At 36.2% G+C, this 20,203-nt stretch overlaps 1 protein-coding gene across 13 annotated transcripts in view; it reads right to left on the bottom strand.

The window, feature by feature from the left end:
- Positions 1-20,203, bottom strand: part of CACNA2D1 (calcium voltage-gated channel auxiliary subunit alpha2delta 1) — a 427,231-nt gene that overhangs the window by 170,136 nt on the left and 236,892 nt on the right. For all 13 annotated transcript variants that reach the window (XM_049813813.1, XM_049813814.1, XM_049813826.1 and 10 more), the window contains exon 6: positions 7,978-8,107. In XM_049813813.1, the coding sequence (XP_049669770.1) occupies positions 7,978-8,107 (130 nt within the window). The remainder of the gene's footprint in view (positions 1-7,977; positions 8,108-20,203) is intronic.

The following is a 20,203-nucleotide window of genomic DNA, read 5'->3' as shown; positions in this document are numbered from 1 at the left end:
TTATTCCAAGCTGTGCATAAGAGAGAAAATATAGCAGAAGGAATGGAAAGGGATCTGAGGACCAGCGGTAATCATCTGGCCTCCAAAATAGATTTTGGCAGTATGCACAGCTTAAACATTTATTACTCAGTCAAGCAGCCTAACAGATGCTGGAATCTCAGGACCTGCTAAAATGTCCAAGATAATTCTGGATACACAGCACATTTGATGGTCAAGAAATCTGCAGTGAAAGGCAGATACACTGAATGATAATGATAATCAGCATTCAATTTACTAGAAAATTATTTTTCACATGTTTTATCACAAACTATGCAAATTAAGGTTACACAGTTTGGGGGGGGGGGGGGTTGGAGGGAGAAGTAAATAGTAGGAACGCAAGGGTGTTCTGGCACCTTTCTGCCTACACCCCTGAATTTTTTAAATCAAAGAACTTTGGAAAGAAAAGTCCTGAAGTCTCTTTATTGTACAGTTTTCTATTTTGTTGAAGCCAGAAGCATAATAACCAATTTAACCAGACACCATGAGTTTGGCTTCTGGTATGGCTTTTCACATCTCACCATGATATTAAAAATATTAAACAAGTAGTAGATCATATCCTTTGAGTGTTTAGGAAGACTGTATCGTGTCAGAGATCCATGCAGATGAACTTCTGGTTAAAAGAACATGAATGACATAATATAAAAAATTTGGTAGTTGATAGTCCCCAAAGGGGTCACTGTGAAAAAAGCCACAGCAATCAGTTAGGGCCATGCCTAAGGCCATGTTGTTTTATTGAAAACCCAAATGCAATTTGTTTTGTTTTGCTTCTTTTTTTAAAAGAGCATAAACAACAAAATAAAAGGAACTAAATTAACTGTTTCCTGGATTTAATGGGATAAAATTTTTAATTCTTGATACAATTTATTGCATTTTAAAAGAAATAAGGGTTAACATACTAAAATGTGATTTGGTTTTATGGAATTTGGTTTTCACGGGGAATTCTGTGTTCATACAGCACCCTGACTATAGTTATGTTTTTGCAATATAGGGGAGGGGGTTGTTGTTAAGTATCTCTTTAAATACCTCATATTTATTCAATACATGTAAAGTAGGCTGAAAAAAAAGATTTTTAAAGATATCAATCAGAAGGTAAATTTATGAAGCTGACAAATAGGGACTCAGAAGATCAGGAGACAGAACTATTCAGAGCATTTCTCTACTGAAGTACAGATAGTAACCATGAAGTTTGGGATTCTCTGGAAGCATGACTGAAACTGAATAGAGAAAACTAGGATGTCTGCATGTAGGCATGGACACCCACATGGAGTGTTAATATGCTTACTCCATAAAAGAAAGTTGGAGATGGAAATGATTTTTTTTTTTCTTTTGCCAAAATTAGATCTATAGTGAAACAAAACAATTTGTAAGTAAAAATAATGACTGCCAAAGGAAGAGCACTACCACCATATGAAGATAGCTTCTTTCAAAAGGATCATAAAGTCAACCCTTGGCATTCCTGTAACAAGCGGCTTTATAGGATAAAAGGCTTCATCACAACAAAGAAAAGACCCCATCATGAATCGCTAGTGAACTGTGAGTGGTCTCTGTGCTGGAATTCAGCATTTAATTTCCCCAGGTTAAATGATCTAATTTGATTTAAGATATTTAAAATATAGCTCTATGCTGCAGAAGTACTTGAAGTGTTAGCTGAGAAAAATCTTTCACACAAAATAACGGATAAAAATGTAAAAATTAATATATGTTGGTTCCAACTGGAGGCCAATAACAAAACCTAGTAGAATTCGAACACTAGCCCAAATATTTTAGGCACAAATTACTATGTTATATAACTTTCCCCCAATGTTTCTAAATAAGAACTTATTTTTCAAAAAGGTTAAAAAAAATATAAAGTAACATTCCAGGAAACATGTAGAGCATTAAGGGGTGTCAACAATCTCATAAAGCCATCCTTCAGTCAGCTTCCACACTGATACATACCAAGTAACAAACAAAATCAGTCATATTGCTTTTAAATAGCTAACACTTGATTAATTTCAAAAAAAACTTCTTTAAGTTCAGAGGTAGAATATTTCAAAAGACCCACTTTCAGTAGAAATCAGTGTTTAGAAAATTACATCTCTATGAAAGTCTATGGCATTTAGTTCTAAATTTAGTTCTGAAAATGGGAATTCTGCTTTTTTATTTTATAGAAGCATTTGAAAATTCTATTGAAAATGCTTAAGGTAAGACAGTCCAATTCTGGAAGAGTACCTAGAATGATAACAGAAGCATGTTTTATTCCAGATTTGCCACTGTTTCTTTTTCCATCAAGAACCTTATGTTACATTTAATAATCAGTTAGTCTTGGATAAACTTTCCAGTCCAAAATATATTTGCAAATATTCAGCTAGAGAATGTGGTATTGTAACATTTTTGTGATGCACCATTATCAGGCAGATTGCTTTAAATCTACACTGATAATTCCTTACTACAGCTGGTACCTACAAAATAGCATGTACCTAATCAATTTAGTCTTTCAAGGAGGAATAAACTAACCTTAGTTACCAGACAGTCTTTCCTTATCTTACCTTATTATCTTAAATTTTGGTAATTTAAGCAGAAGTCATGGTAAACTTGACTGGTCGGGCAAATATGGTACACCATCCAAACTAATGTAATCCCAGTACCAAAATGCAAGTACCTCCTCATTGTGGAGGATACTGTTCAAGTTCAAGCCTTCTGTATTCTGACAGAAACAAGCTTTTTCATCAAGTTAGAAAAGCTATTTCTTCTTGCTGCTTATTAAAAGATTCTCATTCGGGGAGCTTTAGTAAGCTACTTGGGGGAAAAAAAAAAAATTGTAATTGTCAGAACATAAAAAGAAATACTGACCCTAGAGTTTTTTGCTTAATCTTCTGCACTGATATTTTCCTTCCAGGTTTAATATTGAACCTACCAAGAAATACTTAGGGAGTTAGCTGCAACTAACATTTGCTTTATATTTACCCCAAGCCATAGTGTTTGGTATTTAAAACAGGCTGACACTGAAAATTCATTTAAAGGTCCACTTCACTCATTACATGTTTACACAAATAACTCACTGATTAAAATCATGGAAAATATTAAAAAAATAAATTAGAAAAAACAGTAATCTCACATGCCATCTGCACGAGACATACATAATGATATAATCTGATTTCTATTTCCAAATTTAAAGGTGTGAACACACACACACACACAATCAGAGACTTGAAACAATCATTTTTCAATCTCAGCTGTAGTAAAACTGCACTATGAATTTATCCCTTAGAAGAAACCATGAGAAAAATAGTTCTGAGTAGCTTGTTTCTCAGCTATAACCAAAATATATCAACAGAACTAATCTTAACATATTTTGAACAAAGCCATTTAATTAATAAAACTGTCTTGTCTGTCTGTTATTGCTATTTAAACTAAATACAAAAAAAGCTAAAAAAAGCTTTATTGCTCCTTTAGTCATTTAAGGAATGCTGATGTAGCACGCCAAAATATTTACACAACACCTTATCAATATCTTGATTACTGAATAAATCTTATTTATTATCCACACATAAGACCTTCCATGAATAAATGACAATGCACTTTTTCTTAGTTTTTTGGCATTATTTTGTTTTTTCTTTGGAGGGGGAATATTTTTGCTGCCATGGTTTCATTTCCCAGCACTTCTAAGTTTCTTCCCAAAGAAAATTTTTTCTTTTCAAGCTCGTAGCCTGAGATACCCAATATGCAGAAATTGTTCAACAGTACATAAGTTCCGGTCAAAGAGATAATATTCCAGTCAAGATAAAAATCACCACAGCATCAAAAGAGAACTTTTCAGGTTATTCCTGAAAGTTTCGATTGCCCCCCAGTACTAAGCACTATTATGTCAAAATACTTTATCAATAACTGAATACTTACATATATGATGCACTACTACAAAGGTAAAATTGATGTCCACTGCCAAACTTGCTATCAAAAAATAATATACATCTTAGAAGATTTTATAAAGCAGCAAAATTTTGCCTGCCATCCCAATAAAAGGAGGGTATGAACACACAGTATGTATATTTCATGATTATTAAGCTAGGAGAACCATCAATTAATTGTAACTATTTATCACTGTTTTAATGGGTTCTGAGCAGGGGACGCCTTTTTTTCTCGCTGATAGCTGTCCAAACATATTCAAAGTGAATGTCATCATGTTCAAGACTATTACTGTCAACCTGACACTTTAATCAACTCTTCAGTGCTAATCAAGTAGTGACATGTGGAAGCAATATTTCAGTTTCTGATTCAGAGGAAGTAAAGCAGGAGTAACCACAGAGAAAAAAAGCAATCCCTGTTTGTACTTTGCCTAACATCTTTCCTAAAACTATAACACCAGTACAGACTTACACCTAGAGCAACCATTGCAGCAGGTGCATTACGCATCTCAGACAGCGAAAGCAACGTGTGGTGGTATCCACTAGGCAGATTAAACTCACTTGCCTTGTGCCAAGGATTTCCTCTTACTTCTGGCCTGCAGTTCCCATATTCTGCTTAAGGATAAGCAGGGCACAGTTTTAATGATCTGTTATTACTAATAGGAGATACATGACTAATTCCCAGTGCATGTGGTAAAAGACGACTTGAGGGTCTGTTCTGTTTTCAGCAGCAGGTTGATTTTAAATGGGACTCTTGAAAAATACTGAATTAAAAGCCTGATTTGCATCTACTTTATCGGGATTGCCCTCTCCTGCAGTGGGACTGTATCCTCAGAAACAGGCACATAAATAACAGCCTAGACATTTCCCTGTCTCTACTTCGGCTCTGGCACCAGATACAGGGAAAAGCAAAAATAACTCGTAATATTTCCTTCTGCAATCAAGTAAGCCACGAAGTAATAACCTGGATGTAGTGAATGGATATTTTGTAATGATGTATCATGTATTTCTACAGTGAAATAAAAGGGACTACTTCACAAGAAGTTCATCACTGTATTTCAAAATAAGAAAATCACTATATATGTAGGAAGCCAAAGAATATTATTTTATAGCACATACTAGTTTGTCTGGTTTAAATAGCTGGTGCACCATTAGAGAATTACTATCTAAACCAGTTCCCCAGTTTCAAAGGGCTAAGTGGAGGATAGATCCACACATTCAGGATTTCATATGATGGAAATTAGATATTTGTTTCATATTTTTGAAATCATAAATAATAACTACCATAAAAATGAAACCTGAATTGGGAAGAAAGATTGTCATAGGTAACACATTGCTTAAGAGACAGTGATTCTCAAATTCCCAGCTTCATACAGCAAAAAAATACTTAACATGACAAAGCATGATCAACAGATCCAAGTGAAAATTCAGATTTAGGAATGTGCGTGGATCTAACTGTAATTGTCCATCTCCCTTAGAGACAACCACCTGCTACTGTAAGAGGCAACAGAAATGAAAACTAATCTCAAGGAAGAGTAGGCAAGTCAAATATCTATTCATTGAAATCTGTTCTGTGAGATCCAAAGAACAATTCTTTGTTTCTCTTGGGATCCTACAAAACGTATACAAAAGGGAGGAAAAAATGAAATCTGCTTTCCAAGGTGTAATTCAGTCCAAAAAAAATAGGCTTCCAAGCAGTAAAAGTTGTAAACTGTGTCTCATCCACTGTTTCTCAGAAGGATTTGTTGTACTATCTGTTTTGTAAATGTTCACTAGCAGACTGTGATGCAAACAAGGTATTGCAGATTTATTGCAGACTACTTTCAAAGTGTACAGCTGTTCCCTACTACAGGGGGTGCTGAAACCTCTATGAAGAAATGACAGGTTAGCTTATGTGAACAGGAAGAAAAATGACAACAGCGTTCAAGATACATTATCAATCTTTCTAGGGTTATAAAAATTGCTTGCAGATAATATTGCTTGTGAAAAGAAAATTGAACTCTAGTTTTGGAAATCTGTTGGTGAACCACTACATTCTAATTGTTCACTGTGTTTCAGATGACATATGAACTTTGTTACTCTAAAATAAAACCTGGTAATGGTTTTGTGTTTTGTGTTTGTGATCCCCCCACCCCCACTCCCCCCAGTTTCTATAATAGATGTGACATCCCATGGTATGGAATACACCGTTGGCCACTTGGGGTCAGCTGTCCTGGCTGTGCCCCCTCCCAACTCCTTGTGCCCCTCCAGCCCTCTCGCTGGCTGGGCATGAGAAGCTGAAAAATCCTTGACTTAGTATAAATACTACTTAGCAACAACTGAAAACGTCAGTGGTATCAACATTCTTCTCATACCTGGCTCAAAAACGTAGCACTGTACCAGCTGCTAGGAAGACAATTAACTCTATCCCAGCTGAAACCAGGACATTGATATGGAATCTGTGACTTTTAGGTATTCTCAAGCTGTTATCTCTGAAAACGCCATCTGTAATCAGAAGTTACCCAGCTATCCAACAAGAGGATTTTGCTGACACAGAATTACAGTCTTCCTGGTAACTTTTTAGACTTCCACATCTCTGGTAATTAATGTGATAGCTAGACCCAAAGAATCATGAATTTCGCTTGAACCATATATGTTGCACATGCAGCTACCTCTCTCAAAATGTACATTTCTGTCTTTATTATCATTTTATTAGATACTAAAGTTGTACCTTTCCTATGGAAGTCATAGCCAGTCTTCATTTTTAGGTTAACAGGCTGTATAATAACATTACCTAGCATGTATTTCTAAGGGACAAAAGTCCTTAGGTATACCATCTAAAATGTTAAATTCAACACAACAACAAAACATTTTACGTACTGTTATGGTGACAAACTTATATCAAAGTTCACATGGTGTTTACAAATATCCTAATAATTGCAGGCGAGTTTTTTAGCATTTCAAACAGCGAAGTATCAATTCTCTTCAAACAAAAGCAAAGGAAATGGCCTGTCTCTTCCCTGTAATCCTGCAATTAAGGTGCACTTTACCACTTATTAAAGCCAGAATCCCAGAATAATCCTCTAGGTCTGTCAGTCAAGCACACCATATCAGAATACGAGCTACTATGATTCTTTCCCCCACCATATTGACATTTCCATTTTCATCCCTATGTCATTTATATAAGCTGCACACAACTGTGGTCATGAATTTTAAAGAGCTCAGGTCACATTAGGGTCTCTTTCCTCTTGATGAGATTTTGAAAGAGGAGAAAGGCTGCATACTTGAAATTAGGACCCTAAATAAAAAAAAAACCACACCTTAAAAATATGGATCCTACTTAATTTTTCTTCCCCTTTTAAAAAATATGCAGCCATTTTGAATGTTGAAATGCCTTTTTATTGGATAATAATTTTTTCTTGATGATAAGCATGGAAAAGGAAGTTATTTTCATCTTGAAAGGTAACTTAAATACCTAATTTTGAAATACAATTAAAGAATCCTCAGCAGTATATGCATATATATATTATTTTTCACATAGTTTATAAAGAATTTATTCAAATTCTCTGCTAAACTCTGTTACTGCAATTCTGGAAACGCACTGCGTGCAATGTAAGTACTACCATCTCGCACAGCATGTTATTTGCTTGAACTGTATATGCTTTTGCAGTACTCAAAACTGTTTTCAGTACTCATCTCTGCCTGAGGCCAAAACCATGCAAAGAAGAGCTGTCAAGAATTGTTTGTATTAAATGAGAACACAGCATAGAGAAAGAATGGATAAGAAAATTAGAATATGTAAGAGTTTTGTTTCACCTCCAGTTCTATTTCTGAAACTCAACTTCAATCCTAATGGATCTCTTTAACTATGGCTCCTACTAATTCATAAGATGAATCATATGCCTAATAGAGCACATCTCTGAAGTACTACTGAAAGAAGAAAAACAAGACAACAGAAATCTGTACTAAAAATGGGAGATGAAAAATTTGTTTGGAGGTTATTTGTTTTTAAGAATGGGACACAAATAATAAGCTTCGTATTAAAATAAAATCACTTTGTTCACATGCTACTTACAGCCTTCATAAATATCTGTTGGTATGTGGACTGCTGCATGTTGGTAAGACGTTTGCCGTCGGAAAACGGGATCTTCTTCAAATACTGGTCTGATTCTCTGGCTGCCAGATTCAGTGTCATTCTTTTCAGGCTTTTTAAAGAAAGACATGTAAAGGGCAAAATATTACAAAGTATGCTAAAAACAATTCCATTCCCATTTGCCTCTTTTTACATAAAAGACTCATAGCCTTTCTTTCATAGCTAACTTTTTGCATTTGTGTATAAGCACACTTATTTGCTCCAGGTCCAGAAATATTTGTTTATACTTTATTTCAAATTATGAGTTACCCAGTGCAACTCAGTGAAATGAAGAGCTGCAAAAGAAAAGTGACAGCCTAACACCTTACACACCTAAATTTCACAAGTGCATGAAATTTTTACACCCTTAATGCAAGGCAAATACATTACCTTTTATTATGTGCAATACTTTGTACCGAATCTTAAATATAAATACTGTATACCTCACTTTTTCCTTCTGTAGATTATATAGTAAATCAGAAATCTTAAAATGATACCACTAACATACATTTCCTAAATCGATTTTTGAGAAACAGTGGTGCACATCCAGACAAAGAAAGGAAATTAAACCTTCTTAGAACTCTGATTGAAACAAGTTTGTTCATTGGTTTATTTTAATAATAAATTTCGATGAAATCTCATGTACTCTCCTGGCTACAGCTGCCTGGATGGAAAGGTTCCCAAACACTCAGACGCTCACCACCACCTGCCTGCCTTGGGTTCCCATCCTCTCTCACCTGTCTGCACCCTGTCTTCTTGATTCCTTCCAACTCACTCGGTCATTTGGGCTAGTTTTTAAAAATTTTGAAAAGCAGAGGCTTTTTCTAACTCAGCTACAAAAATTGCATGAAGTGTGGAAACCAAGGAAGTAGTGAAGACCAAAGGGGAGGTGGTAATGTCTTTCACCTGGGTCAGCTGCAGCTGGAACAGGAGGCCACATGGCATGAGTAGACTGCCACTTAAATCAATAATGAATCAACTATGATACCGAATGATTACTCAGGCCAGCTATGTTAGGCAACTATATCAATATTTTTAATACTGCAGAGTCATCAGTTTTTGAAAATGTGCTATGCTTGAAAAACAGTGCTGACAAAGAAGCACCTATCTGGTTAGTGTCAGGCATGTGCGTGCTGAGGCTATTCTTAATACATTACCACTGTGTCTGTTATACCCTATCAAAGTTAGCTAAATATTCTTACCCACAAAATAATCTAATTAAACTGCATACGTTTCCTCACCTGCTTCATCACAGGGCTACAGACAAATGTTATACTAAGTATAGGTTCAAATGTTGCCTGAAGTAAGCAGCAGTCTCAAGATGAGTTGCAAGGAGGTGGTTTCCTTTGGAAAGAAAAAGGGCAGAACTCATCTAACTAGTGACATCCACTGATTTCAACACCATAGCAGCATTGGCCTCATCACCCCAGGCTGCCTTCATAGTCAATGAAGAGAAATGGGCATTTTTAGAGTGCAATTCATCTCATCTTAATTAGACACCTATTTTCCCGTGACATGAATCATGCCTGAGGAGTGCCTCCTACTTTCCATTGACTGTAAAGGTAGCCCTAGGGCAAGTCACCTAGATGTAGAAGTCTGCAACACAGCTGTCTAGAATTAGGTGAGATGAATCTCACAATACAAGTCTATTCAACTTCTGGAAGAAAAGAAGGCGGGTGCTAATTTTGACAACTTTTATGCAGCATAGCTACTGTATCTTATGCTAAGAAGTTAAAACTTTTTACTTACTTACTACTTAACCCCACTCTGGTGGATGAGACAGAAGGGAAAGCATAACTCTTAATACTCAAAGTAAGGGATGACCTTTTTTCTTTAAGCAAATCTATTACCAGGTAAAGTCCAGGTATATCATGGCATTAAATATTCTAAATTGATAAAATGTGTAAATTACCTAAAAACATTATTCTCCTTGGAACATCTAACACTGCATGGTGCCTTTTACTTTCACACGTAATAGTTCTAGTGGACATAATGACCTCTGTTATGGATGTCGTCCAGGGGACTTCTGAATATCATACATTTGCATTTAGAACTTTCTAAGACAGTAATGTTTTAGTTTGGGAATGTGGATTAGAAAAGCAGAAAATACTTGTACAATGCAGCCTGAAATATTTTGATCCAGTATGCCATGCTTAGATTACCAGAAAGTAAAACCATGTATTGGGTCTGGCTGGGATGGAGTTAACTTTCCCCATAGCAGCCCTCGCAGTGCTGTGATTTGTATTTGTATTTGTATTTGTAGCTAAAAAGGCATTGATAACACACCAGTGTTTTGGCTACTGCTAAGCTGTGCTCCCACGGCATCAATGCTGTCTCTCCAAACGCCATCCAAAGGCCAGTAGGCCGGGGGTGGGCATGAGGTTGGAAGGAGACATAGCCAGGACAGCTGAACAAAGCCGACCAAAGAAATATTCCATACCATATGATGTTGTTTTCAGCAATATAAGCTAAGAGAAAGGAGGAGAGGAGGGAGGCATTTGTTATTAAGACGTTTGTCTTCTGGAGCAACCACTATGTGTACTAAGGCCCTACTTCCCAGGAAGTGGCTGGACATCGCCTGATTATGAGAAATAGAGAATATAGTGTTTTGTTTTCCTTTGCTTCTGTGCATGGCCTTTTTTTCTTTAATAAACTGCCTTTATCTCGACCCATGAGCCTTTTGTCATCTTATTTTCTCCCCCCTGTCCTGCTGGGGAGGGGGAGTGATAGAGGGGGGAGTGATAGAGTGGCTTGGAGGGCACCTGGTAGTCAAGGTCAACCCACCACAAACCATTATAACTTCTTTTGAATTGTGCAAACTGGAGCCAGGATCAGTAACAGTTTATTCATTCTATGATTTGAAATGACACAGCATTATGATAGCTCCAGACAATGTAATCTGGCTCAGTTTTTTCATAAGTTCTTGGTGGGTTTTTGCTTCAGACAATGTAATTTGGCTCAAATTTTACGTAGGTTTTTGCTGTGTATTTTTGGTTTTGGTTTTTTTTTTTTTTTTGTTCTACATTATCACACAGGATTCCCGCCCCCCCCCCCCCCCCCCCCCCCCCCCGAACTGGAATGCTATAGATTAAGCAAATTCTGGAGTTCTTTTCACAATTTTTCTTTTGGCTTCATGCTGCTCAAAGCAACGAGTTTGTCTAATTCTGCAAATGCAATCTCAACAATCAATCATTCATGTGAGAAAATTTCTCTCCTGCCTGAAAGCCATTTGATTTAAAAAAACCCCTAACACTCTTATTTCTGAAGTTAGTACCAATGACTACAAACTCTCGATGCTTTCACAGATCACTGGAGAAAATAATTGCGGACCATAAAGCCACATTATTACAAAAAAACGCCAGAATGAGTGGGTGTCAAAAGATTTCTTCCAATTAATTTTCCACAATAAATTTCTGGGAGGGACGGGGGGGTGGTAAAAGAGACAGGGGGTAAACCACAAGGTCCATCCTACCAGGTCTTGCACATACGTTTTCATACTACAGTATATTTAGATTTTTGATTTAAATTCCTGAAGCATCTGAACATAAAATTATCATGTTTCTTCTGATTGGTATTTCAGTTTCATTCCAAGTAATAGAGACTAGCTTTCAGCCTCTCCCATCACTCATGTGCTATGGAAGCAGCTTCAAGTCTACTGCCAAAATTTGACTACACTTTGTTGAAACTGAAAAGGTTTAAATATTCCACCTGAATGCCTTAAACTTTCAAATGTAAACTCTATTTCCCACATTTCTAACAGCACACACACACAGGCTCCCCCAAAGATGACTGTGGTAAAGATCTGTTTGATCTTCCTACCAATATTACATGATACCAAAACAAGAACATGAATCTAAAAACTCTTCCCAATTTAATTGATGTGGGGCAGTGGATCTACCAGATCTAGATAAAGTAACATAGAAGCTTTTGCATCCCTATCGTTGACTTTTCCTGGAAGTATTTTGTGATGTATAACTCTGATATTGAAACAATGCATCTATCTGCCTCCAAAAACTCAGAGACACCAAATGACAAAACCCTTTAAAAGTTCTGTAGTTTCCTTCACACAGGATTAATTTTGCTATTAAATCTAAAGGTATCTGAACTCATTCTGCATGCAACAGCCAACTACCAGAAGCCGTACAGACAAATTAGTGTTGCACTCGCTTGGGCCACTACCTCCTGACCAGCAAGACTAATGCTGTGCCAAGCCTTACACATCCAAGTTTGTAGTGGATATTTCCATATAAAATAAATTACTTAGTTTTCATTTGTGAAATTAATTAATTTCAAGTAACTCACATCTAAATTAGGGGATAAAAAAGATAAGGAAAGATTAAAAAGGAAAACTTTGATGTTATTAATTATTTTAGTCTGGTATTTCTATCAAAAGCCTGACAGATTGTGGCATTGGTTGGTACAGTTTTAATACCCAGTTAAACTTTGTTTTCAGGAAAGTAGCAAAACACATATTTTGGAGGAAAGTAATCCAGCATGTGAATATAATTAAAATCCAACTACAACCAATTTCTCTCTCAAGTCAGGAGCTGAAATGCAATCAATACTGGCACAGGAAAATCCCACAGGAGATAGTGGCTGAAGATTAATTTTCTATCTATTCAAACCTGGCCTTCACTTATTGAATTACATTGTTACCTACCACCGACAGTCAGCAAAATAACTCACTCATTTCTCCGCAATGAATCTCCAGACCAATTTCTCCCTCCCTTGTGAGGCAGATAAAATCCATTTCTCTTTTCAGTTCATATTTGTGCCATTTTAAGGCACTTTTTTTTTTTAAATAAATGAAGTATTTTTTCATGTGTCTACCATTCACCATCAGAATAAAGGGAAATTGATATAGCAGCTAAAATTCAGGTAAAGTGGGTTCTTCTGTAGCTGTTCTTTGTGATCTTGGCTAAATCATTTTTGGCATGATCTAAAATAAACTGAAGGTTACTTTCTGTTTTTTGTAAGCCAAATACATAGCAGAAATAATGCAACTTCTCTCTCAAGGGCTTTGTGAACATAAATAAATGGATGCACATGAGGTAACTGGAAGCTTTATGCAAAGATGTATCACTGAAAAATGTGTATAGAAAAGCAAACAACCATTAAAACAAAAAGAAACAAGGTCATTTCAAGAAACTTTGACATAGTTTAGCTGCCTATTTCACTGCAGCCAAACATCCCAATTCCTTTCCACAGCATTCAGTTACTTTTCGTCATCAAAGCCACAGGAAGACAAGTGGATTTTGTATCTCTACTATTAACATTTTCATTTAATTGAAAAGCACCAGTTACTGTAGAAATTAGATATTTTTTCCACAAATATAAAACTTACTAGTTTTTGCTTCTTGCAGCTGTTAAAACTGAAGATCAGAAAACTTATATTAACTAAAAAAATATTGTCAATTAAACACACAAAACCCCACAACCAAACTGAAGCAATCTTTAGTTGCTTTCTGAAGGCAAACTCTTTTCAGGAACAACACAGAAGTTGCTCTAAGCATTAGAACAGATTTAGCATCAGGACAAAAGAATAAAAGGTAGATTTCTTTTTTTAAATTCCCAAACCAATATCCAGCAAGAAATAATGGCACCTGCCTGCTTTCATACTTATGTAAAATAGAAAGGAATTGGTTGCTAGTATTTTCCATTGCCCTACTATCTAGGGACTGTGTTTTGCATAAAACCTCACTGTCCCTATCGATGCCATTTTAGAGAATGAATGTGGATAGAATTATAATTGTTACAGTTTTAGGGACATCAAAATTCTTGTTCTGTCATTCCTTTCTGTCTTTCTTTGCAGATTTCCAAAAGTTTTACATTTTCATCTCTAGGTTTCTCCCCTTTTTTGATTTCTGAATATCTGTTGAAATTTCTAAATGTAAAACTTTAAGCAATTGAGTCTCACTGCCTATGCTTCTTTTAGTTCACTCCCAGATCTACCCTGTACAAATGAGTGCTATCATATACAAAATAAGCATAGAATTTTTCCTACGCTCAGTTCCTTACTCAAAATCAGTTTTGCTGTTTTGTCAGGGTTTTTTCCTCCCTGAGGAAAGTAATCCAGCAGAACTACATACACAGCCCCTCCAGCACTGCTTGTGGCCCCATTAAAAAGTTACAGCTGGACCTGATGGGGAGAGTAAAATGAGATGTTGCTTGAAGCACACGGCTCAGCAATAGGCCTGCAGCAAGCAAAGGATGGGAACAGCTCTTCTAAGGACAAGATGGAGGGAAGTTAATTTTGAAGAGGCAGCTAGAATATACTTCTAATAGCCAAAGCACTTTCATAGCATTTTAGACAATGTCATGAGTGCATTGCCTTCTGACAACATTTTTATTTCCTTTTCAATAGATATGATTTTCTAGCTGCAGGAAAACCGCAGAGTACATTAGGTGGTTGTGACAGAACTGCGAACAGTTTACTTCATTTTTGTTTCTGTGTCAGTGGGAGACCGAGGTCTTCATTCAGCTACACTAAGATTTTAAGTGAAGTGACAACCTTCTGTCTACTCTTAGGGACAAAACTTGACCAAAAGAGTTATAAATAAAATAAGAAAACAGTTGGCTCGGGACTTAAATATTCTTACTTTATCTGTTAGACAACAGACTGCTGATAAACATATGAACATATATATATTCATATATATAAATATAAGAATATATATACATATATATATACTGTCTGGGTAGCTTCAGATGTAGGGAAATAGTTTTGTGTTTGCAACTGTCAGTGTGTCGTGCTCAAGGGCCATTTATTTAAAATATATATGAGTTGTTTTCAGTGCTTTCACTGTTTCCATATGTTTCTAATGTATCGGTCGGTTACTGTATGTCAGTAAGAAAATGAATGGAACTCTGCATTGAGTATTTACTTTTTTTTAAAAGAAGTTTTATAGCAGTCATTTTATTTTCAGCATTCTGCCAACTGAATAACTTTAGTATGCATCAAATATAGCCAAATTAATTAAAAAGCATTTATTTGACTCTTAAGACATTTTCCTGAATGCAAACTATCTTCTACTGATAATAATTTCTATACATCTATTTACAGGCTTGTCCCTGTCTTATGTATATAGAACTATATTATTTTTTATGGATGGTTCAAAACCCACTCAATGCATTCGTTTGTCTGACCTTCACAGTTCACAGCTTCTGATCAGAATTTTTAGATACCCACAAAATTATTATGTATCCCAAATACAATAGTGTTTTCTCTTTCTTTGTATACCAGCCTATTCACAAAATTCACTGCATCATGACTTTGGTTTCATGAATAAATGAATCCTTGATGTAATCCATTTATCAAACATAAAGACTTGGAAGTCTGGGGACAGACTTCTTAGTAGGGCCTGTAGTGATAGGACAAGGGGTAATGGTTTTAAACTAAAAGATCGTAGATTCAGACTAGATATAGGGAACAAATTTTTTATGATGAGGATGGTGAAACACTGGCACAGGTTGCCCAGAGAGGTGGTAGATGCCCCAACCCTGGAAACATTCAAGGTCAGGCTGGACGGGGCTTTGAGCAACCTGATCTAGTTGAAGATGTCCCTGCCCACGGCAGCGGGGGTGGACTAGATGACCTTTAAAGGTCCCTTCCAACCCAAACTATTCAATGATTCTATGAAAGTCTGGCTCTCTTCTAGCCTTCCAGTGAATTACATTTTAAAGAAACAGATGAAAAGGACTGGGTTGTCCTAATTTCTTCAGGTGGAGAGAGTTTCAAAAAAAGAAATCCAAGCTTCTGGAAATCATCTTCTGTTTGAAAGAGTTGACATTACATCTGTGAGTATGCCTTAAATACCATGACTCAGAGAATTATAGTTTCTTGTAAATAATATAACTATTTTCTTAATTTCTGTCAAAATGGAACATTATGAAGATATAAGAGTTCATTTGGCAATAAGCTACAAAAATAACCATAAGATGATGAAAAGATAGTAATAAAGGAATTAATAGAAATTATAACAGCAATTATTTTGAATTTCAAATGATTATACCAGCATTTTGTCATCCATGTTGTGAAGAAAAATGCTAAAAGGACTGATACTATTTTTATTTTTAATCATATCCATAGGATCTATCCTTGCATTTCGTATCTATGGCTTACAAGTCATTAAATAAAAATTCTATACAATTTTGCAAGTAGGAAAGTGAAAGAGACAGCCTGGTTTCAACAACATGATGAACAATTACCCAGCTAAAAAAGGTAGTCAGCATATGGCTGATCAAGTATTAAAGAAGGAATTTTGTGGTAGACTAGTGATGCAAATGGGACAGAACATGGCAATACATCATACTAAAAATTCAGATCTGTTCACTAATACTTTTCCCAGAGAGGCTGGAGTACACACCTGCTCAGATTTACTCTTTTAAACTGAAGATAAGAATTCAAATTCTTACCAGACATACCAAATAAAACTTGTTCCACTTTCTAATCCAAGACCATTCCTCCATCTCCTTGATATTTACTTGAAAACTAAAAGTATAAGTTGCCTGAGTCAGCCTGTTCCTACAACTAATGCCCACTGAGTTCAGGGAGACCACCTACTTGCAACCACAGGCCCAAAGCAAGCAAGCCACGATACCTGTACCTCTGATTTGAAGAGGCAGAGACTCTATTCTGTAAGTGTCTCAACAAAGTAAGGCTAAGGCTAGATCAGACGGCAGAGTGAGGGGCTGAAAATCTGATGTCACCTAAGCATATTAGCAATTAATGCAATTTATTTTAGAGACCTGTGCCATCAGCTTGTCTTTCCTAAAACCGATACGATATTTTAGTGAGTTAGTATTTGTTAGAACCTTGACTTCTTATTTAATCACCAGAAAAGAATTGTAAGTTACGTTCTTTTCTCATAATTACAGATAACAGCTGACCTTCACAGCAAACCTGCATAAAGTCTGCTGCAGTAACATCAGTATGCAAAAATTCATTTCTGCCCTCTCCTATTTTCTCTTTAACTACAATGTCAGGTAAAATGAAATATGTATTTTAAATATTTAAGCACATAAGACATATAAGATATATTTATCTTCCTAAAGATAAGTGTGACTCTTCCCCACCCCCAAGTCACCAAGAACCTTTCCTAATCCCCATCAAGGATGATGGAGATCTGCCTTATAATGACATCATCACCCTTGGATCCATCCCATCTGGTCCCATGGACATGTGTTGTCTGACTAGCTTCAGTGGTCCCTAATTCTATCCCCTCTGTTCCTGAAGGTTCAGGCAACACCTCCATATCCCTCCTGGGTTGTACATCCTGGTCATAGTTCAGGAATCACGATGTGTAACCCCACCTGAACCGCCCGACTTGGTTTTCTTCTATATGGGGTGATGGCCTAGGAAAACTCAGGGGTTCAGGACCAGGGTGTTCACTAAGAGTGATTTTCCCACCTGTCCTTAAGTTCTCATGTGTTGCACAGAACTGCCTACTTCAGCACTGACTTTAATAGTGGCTTGACTGGATAAGACGGTGTCATTAGCCAACACTAGGAATGCAGGGTCATATTAGAATAAAAGCACATCTTACTCTAACTGATTTAAATGTTATGAGTAGTTAGAAAAGCCCAGTCAATTATTAACAAAAAACCAATATCCTTTAAAATTCATAGGCCTCGTTCAAATCATTGATCATTCACATCCCATAAGAGTATTCAAACATATGTAATAAAATGAAATAAAAATACCCATTGTTGACAAAAGTCCCACAGAATACTTGGTCACCTACAATTTCAAGATCAAAATGCACTCTAGATAATTTAGATTTTTCATACATCACCCAATTAAATTTCAAACTAGGAACTGTTCTACTCTTATTGGAATAAATTACACTGCCTACCTTTTACCACCCCCACATCTGATTAAAGATCATATCCCTGGAGAACAAAAACTGTTAAATCATCTTAATGCTTCATTGGGAATTAGTTATAATACCAACTGAATGTGAACATTTAATTAATTCGATTTTTTCATCTGATGCAGTTGTCTTTGCCATGCTTTTGCTAAGCCATCGGCTGATCCTGTTTCACAGCTCACTCTTATCTTCAGTCATACTGGTTAGGTCCAGATTTTGTACATCCTGAAGCATACTAATTGGTTATTGCTCCTTCTTCTTAATTTATACCGTCTTCTGTGTCAATAACAACATTAATAACAGTAAAGCCCTGCTTTGAGAAGGAGGTTGGACTACATGACCTCCAAAAACCCTCCTAATCTATTTTTTTCTGTGATTCTCTGAGTTAACACTAATGGGGCTCAAAACACTATATAAACACCACTCACTAATTCCTGCTTACCTAAATATAATGCAGCTTTTCACTAATTAATGCCAGCTGTATCTAGGTAGGTAAAAGCAGTAGGTAACAGTAAACCATGCACTCACCTCTGGGTTACATATGGACCATAGACTTTCCCTGCAGACTAAATACCATATAACAATTTAAGTAAATTGCCATAACACCATGTAAGACTATGTATACATTTTTTAAAAACGTTAGTATGGTGAAATCCTAACAATGCAAAAAATTAGAAGAATAGCATTCACAGAGACTGAGGGAAATTTTAGAAAGATATTCTGCCCAAGAAGAAAAGCACATCAGAGGAAAAACAAAAACAAAAACAAACAGAAGAAAAAAAAAAAAGAAAAAAAGAAAAAGAAAAAAAAGAAGAAGAAACAGGTCAACCTTTAGATTTTGAAAGCACTACAAAAAAGTCAGCAAAAGAAAATACCTTTGTAAAAGGTCAGCCGAAGCCGATGAGTTCAAAAGTTTTTAGGGTCTGGACAATGTGATTCCCCACTGGATTAAACGTTAGTTGCAGTACACACCATAAAGTGAGCTGCAGGAGTAGCTTTAACCCACCTTTTCACATACCAACACTAAAAACTCTGAAAGACTTCAAGTCACAAGACAAAAGCAGAAGCACAGATGGCCTTTCAGAGCCATGTGGGCAAGTAATATTTCTGAAGCTAAACCCCAGACTGCTTCCTACTCAGCTCTACGCAAGGCATGACTCAGGTGCAGAACTTAAGAATAAATGACCTTGCATAAAAGGAGAGGCTTCAATTCTAAAGCTCTGCTGCTTTGCCATATTACGGCAAGTACTGGAAACTAGAGATGTTAATGAAGATAACTGCAGGAAAGGATAGCACTGGATACAGTAAGAAAGCCTTACACTTCACAGAATAGACTGATCATTCACTTACAAACACATAGAAATGAAATGCTTTATATTAGATATGGTTTTCTTCTTCAGTCTTTTTTTTTTCATCTGTTCTCCAACAGGGACAGAGCATGTTGAGAATGGCTATGTGCAAAGGCCAGGGAAAGTGATCCAGCCTTTTGCAGATTGCATTGGCCAGTTCAGAAATGCTCTCATCTGCAGAATCAGAGGCAGGGCAGGAACAGGCGAGGAACTGCATTTCAGATCACTGAAACTACAGGGAACTCCCTGAAAATCCCAAAACAGTAAAATGCATAGATTATTTCCTGTTTGGGAATATATTCAGAATCATACACCACTGTGAAAGTATCTCCAAGAAAGCAAATACACTATTACGTCTCTGAGTAAAGCAGCATTTCAGGGTATCGGAGGAAAGTAAAACTACATATTAATCTCCCAATCAACTAATAATAATTGTATATGCTTCACAGAATGGGGATTCCAGAATGTCTCCTTTGCCCCATATACAAAGTGAATATTAAAGCCAATTTTGTAATTACAATATTTACCTCTTATCTCAGCCATAATTATGAGGAAGGCTCATTTGGTCATTTATTTCATCTGACATAGGAGTAACCAGTAGATCAGCAGAACCACAGAGGATACACCTATCAGCACATTGTCTCTTTTTCTTAACTTCTTAAACTTGAAAACAGGACTCAAAGATTTTGGTGATTTAGCTATCTTGAGCCTAAACATTAAATCTTATTAAAATATTTTAAGTGCTCTGTTCCAGGGTTCTTGATATGACTTGGAATTTTCAAAGCCTACTTCCACCTTCGATCAATCATATGAAAACATCAGATTCAGTGATTTGGTTTTTACCACTTAAAAATCTCAATGTGACCCTCACATTTCAAAGTGACATGTCAAGACACTTGTACAACATTGCTATTTGTAATTGGGCAACAAAGCACTCACTAAAAATCACTG

The sequence above is a fragment of the Accipiter gentilis genome, chromosome 11, assembly GCF_929443795.1.
Source record: "Accipiter gentilis chromosome 11, bAccGen1.1, whole genome shotgun sequence".
Taxonomy (NCBI): Eukaryota; Metazoa; Chordata; class Aves; order Accipitriformes; family Accipitridae; genus Astur; species Astur gentilis.
This window is presented reverse-complemented; position numbering and strand designations above follow the sequence as displayed.